Below are 4,663 nucleotides of genomic sequence, written 5' to 3'. Positions count from 1 at the left end.
ACTTGCTCCAGGATTCAGGAGTGACAAATTTAAAAGCAGTTTGGATGACAGAGCTTCTTTCTGAGGTGGAGAATCAAAAAAAGACAAGGGGTGTTTTGATGGCATGATTTTTTCCTGCTGGATGGAATTACAATTTTGATTTTATTCTGTAAAGGAAACATGGGGGTGTAAAATACAGTTCTAGAGGTCTGCCACTTTCTCCAAAGAAAGCCAGAAAAAGATATCCCAGAAGCCTAATTATGCAGCAGCAGAAGCTACCTTTGGGAGTCATTTTATATACAAATAACCCCACAAATTAATCTTGTTAGCAGTCTTCAAAGATAGCTTCTCAACAAAACAGTTTCTACTTCAAGACCTGGCAGCACCCGTCTCCCCTTCATTCTTGATGCCCCAGGTAAGACTCTAGCCCTTGTGGGAGAATGGAATGTAGCTGATTAAGGGAAAAAGAAAGATGATGAATCTTCATAGACTTCACATAGATTTTACAGGAGGGTAAAGAGAATGATGCAAACTATCTATATCCATGGATTCTGCCAGATGTACCAAATTGTCCCACAAAAGTTCAACTTCCTCGAAAATCCCAAAAGCCCTTTTCTCACAGAAAAGCAGCCGTTTTTACCTAATGGTAAATTAAGATGTCTAAGTTGCTACCTACACTTTCTGCTTAGCCCAGCACTATCAAGAGTATTTTTCCTTCAATAGGAAAATACTTTAGAAGAGGCAAGGAAAGAAAGAGAGACTGACTGGGAGTGAACATGCACAGGGGTCATCGTGATGTCTGTAGGTCTCTATATTACATGTTCTTCTCCTCCCAATGCTGTTCTCTAGGCTCAGTTTTCTTTCTGTCTACATCCACCTATGTGATTCTTCTGCCCTCTCCTTCTTCTGCTTTGTACCTTACACAACTGTCAGCTTACCTAAGCCAAGTAGGATATTATAAGGTTTATTTGAAAGTTAATGTTCTTACATAAGTCAATTTAACAATCAGCATACCAATCAGTTAATGTATTTTTGTGTTAATAACAAAATAATTAACATTTCATAAATGACCTCATTATCAGTATGTCAAAATCTGTCATTGATTCCAGGGAAATTGATGTGTTAATATAGCAGGCCGTCAGGTAAGCAATGTTAGTATTGGACTGGAAGTGCAACCATACTTTAACTAGATTAAGTTAATTAGAGCCAGTAGGTCTGAGAGACTAGTAACAGAAAATAAAAGTCAAAAATCATATATTTAGTTTTGTGCTAAAGCCTAGATGTTGCAAAAGTCATCTGGGTTTAATCAGAGGGAGAAAGTAAAGTGAGAGACAAGATTGAAATAAACTCAAGAAATGGGTGATGGATGGAAGAAGAAAAGAACAGGAAATTATTTAATTGGATGGAGATGATATCTGGCTACACCTGTGCCTGAGAAAATGCATCAGAAATTACCAAAGCTGCCCATCCAAGCAGAGCCTAAATTACTAGCCATGAATATAAGTAAAAAACAAATGTTTAGTGTTGTAACACATTGACGGTTTCCAGGGATTTTCCCTGTGACAATTTTGTAGTAGTAGTAATGGGCACAATAACTAACATATATAAATTCCATAACTATTTGTTTGTTCTTAGCAGAATATGAATAATAGCAATACCTCTTCATTAGTTTTCTGTTGTTACATAATAAATTATCAGAAACTGTGCTGTTTAAAACAATACTAATTTGTTATATCAGGGTTCTATAGTTCTGCAGTCTAGTAGACCTACCTAGATTCTCTGCTTAAAGTTATAATTAGGCCAAAATCAGAGTGTTAGCTAGGTGGGCTATTGTTTTAAGGCTTTGGGGAAGAATCCCCTTCCAAGCTCATTCAGGTTGTTGCCCAAATTTAGCTTCTTATGTCCCTGTCCCCTTAAAACAGCTTCAAGGTCCCTATTTTATTGCAGACTGTCAGCTGGGTCCCTTTCTCTGCTTCTAAAAGCACCTTGGAATCATTCTTCTGTGACCCACCCAGCAACTTCCCCATAAATCCTGCTCAAACTTTGACTCTCTTTGGTTTCCTATTTCATCATTAGTCTGTGAAAACTCTTTGCTTTTAAGGGCGCATAAGATTAAATTAGGTCCTCCTAAGTAATCTCCCATTAAATTAATGCAAAGTGAATTGATCAGTAATTTTAATTACATCTATATATGTCCAAGCATGATATTTCATCATACTCACAGCCTCAGGGATTGGGATAGGAAGTCTGGAGGGGGAGGATATGTTTATGCCAACCACACCAATTTAACAAAGAGCTAGTCAGAGAACAGACTTTCTTTTTCAATTCATGAATTATTTTTACAGTTTGTGTAAAATAACTGCTATTTTAAACAATTCTTTGATGAAGTATGATGTCTGAGTGGATCGCAAGAAGAAACTGGAGTAGAATCTTAGAATTTAGGGGTGTAGTCTAGATCGTGAGTATGTGGCTTCTAGAACATTTAAAATCACATTATGTGGTTCAAATTCTATTTCTACTGAACAGAGCTGGTCTGCAGAGAGCTTTCTTTGTTTCTCCTTAGGTTTCAAACATGTGGCCCAATATCAGCACTGCCCCTTTTCTACTGACTGGATTCCCAGGTCTGGAGATCTTTCATCCTTGGATTTCCATTTCTTTCTTTGTTATCTATGTCTCTATACTCCTTGGCAATGGCACCCTCCTCTTTCTTATCCGAGAAGACCACACTCTTCATGAGCCCATGTACTATTTTCTGGCAATACTGGCAGCCACAGACCTTGGAGTGACTTTGACAACAATGCCCACCGTGCTTGGTGTTCTTTGGCTGGGTCACAGGGAGATAAACCATGGAGCTTGCTTCTTCCAGGCTTATGTAATCCACTCACTCTCTATTGTGGAGTCTGGAGTCTTGCTCATCATGGCCTATGATCGCTTTGTTGCCATCCGTAATCCCCTGAGATACACCTCTATTCTCACCAATGCTAAGGTGGTGAAGATAGGTCTGGGGGTTCTAATGAGGGGATTTATGCTAATCGTGCCCATAATTATCACCCTCTCTGGATTCCCTTACTGCAGATCTCATGTACTTTCCCATGCCTTCTGCCTACACCAGGATGTGATCAAACTGGCCTGTGCTGACATAACCTTCAATAGACTCTATCCTATAGCCCTCGTTTCATTAACTGGTTTTTTGGACTCTATGCTTATCCTTATCTCTTACATCCTAATCTTTAAGACTGTCATGGGAATTGCCTCAGGTAAGGAGCAGGCTAAGGCCCTGAATACTTGTGTTTCACACGTTAGCTGTGTTCTGGTTTTTTATGTCACTGTGACTGGGTTAACCCTCATTCATCGATTTGGGAAACATGTGCCACATGTTGTTCATATCATTATGAGCTATATCTACTTCCTCTTCCCCCCATTTATGAATCCAATAATTTACAGCATTAAGACTAAGCAGATACAGTATGGAATCAACCGCCTTCTTGCTTTTCACAGAACTTGAGCCTAATCAATGACTTTGGTGGGGGGAAATCTTTCTATTAAAGAATGGATTTCTTAGGACAATTGACTATATGATGCTAATGTGGCTCAAAATCAAAAGAATTGGCCTTCTTATCATTTAAAAGACACAGAGTCATTCCTCTGATTTTCAGTGTCCTCATCCCAGCCTCAAGGACACTGACTTTAGTTCTATTGCTCCATTCAGTATACTGGTTTGCTGTCATTTTTCACTCTGTGAGAGTTACTTGTTTTCATGGCTACCTGAGACCAATGATGCTTGAAATGACTGAAGACTATACAAACATAGGAGAATGAGATGGCTTGATGGAATTTTTCAGAACTATGGGGAAGCTATTAAATAATTTCTGTATGTTTTGTGCTGTATCAGAGCTGATGTCTTGCTTGGCACAGACTGAATCAGAAGTAAATGAAAGTAAGTTATTCAGACCACCAAAGTCTTGCTGCTAATACAGGCAATGGCCAAATAGCTCAGATTCTAGCAGATACCAGCATGTATATGCCCACCAAAGATTAATGAGAAGTCTCTGAGGTCATGAAATCTGGTGTCTGCCACCTAATGTGATCAGTACTTCAAACATCTATAATAAAATAAATTTTCATTTCATGCACCTTTGAGTTTGTTGTTCTTTGTAATCTGTTCTATGTTCTGTATAACGTCTACACATCCTTAAGGAAAAAGTAACTCAGTCACTGAGTTATTTTTGTAATCACTTATGTGGAGGCAACATTTTTCCTTTTGATTGTCTATAATTAAAAGATTCCCTTATAGGCAGTCTTTTCTCATTGTTGTTGTTAAAGATAATAACTTTTAAAATAGCCTCTGAAAAAAAATATGAAGCCTTTATCTCTTTTATGTTTACATGAAGGGATCTGAAACATATCCTCCCAAGTAAAGTGTCTCCGGAATGGAGGAAAAAGTATCCAATGTACTCAGTACTTCTATGAAACCTACTTATATTTACTCATACTTCCTTATAAAAGATAGAACACAACTATAGCCCAGGATAAAAGGGAGAAGTAGAGTGGGAAGGGAAGGGAGGGGGGAGGTTTGACAGAGTTAGGGTAAAAGGCAGAATCACACCTATGAAACAGGTGAGAAAGGTACAAGTCAAATCTGTGAAATGTAGAACATAGATGTTTTGGCACAATAATCAAGTGA

The 4,663-nt window shown here is 38.3% G+C and overlaps 1 protein-coding gene across 1 annotated transcript; it reads left to right on the top strand.

Annotated features, from left to right (window-relative positions):
- Positions 1-2,548: 2,548 nt before the first annotated feature.
- On the top strand, positions 2,549-3,484 carry LOC100941070 (olfactory receptor 51B2-like). Its single transcript, XM_003780991.2, has one exon. It carries the CDS (start codon positions 2,552-2,554, stop codon positions 3,482-3,484), a length of 933 nt encoding a protein of 310 aa, XP_003781039.1. The 5' UTR covers positions 2,549-2,551.
- Positions 3,485-4,663: the final 1,179 nt, after the last annotated feature.

Source organism: Otolemur garnettii, unplaced genomic scaffold (assembly GCF_000181295.1).
Source record: "Otolemur garnettii isolate 467f Iridium unplaced genomic scaffold, OtoGar3 scaffold00001, whole genome shotgun sequence".
Taxonomy (NCBI): domain Eukaryota; kingdom Metazoa; phylum Chordata; class Mammalia; order Primates; family Galagidae; genus Otolemur; species Otolemur garnettii.
This window is presented reverse-complemented; position numbering and strand designations above follow the sequence as displayed.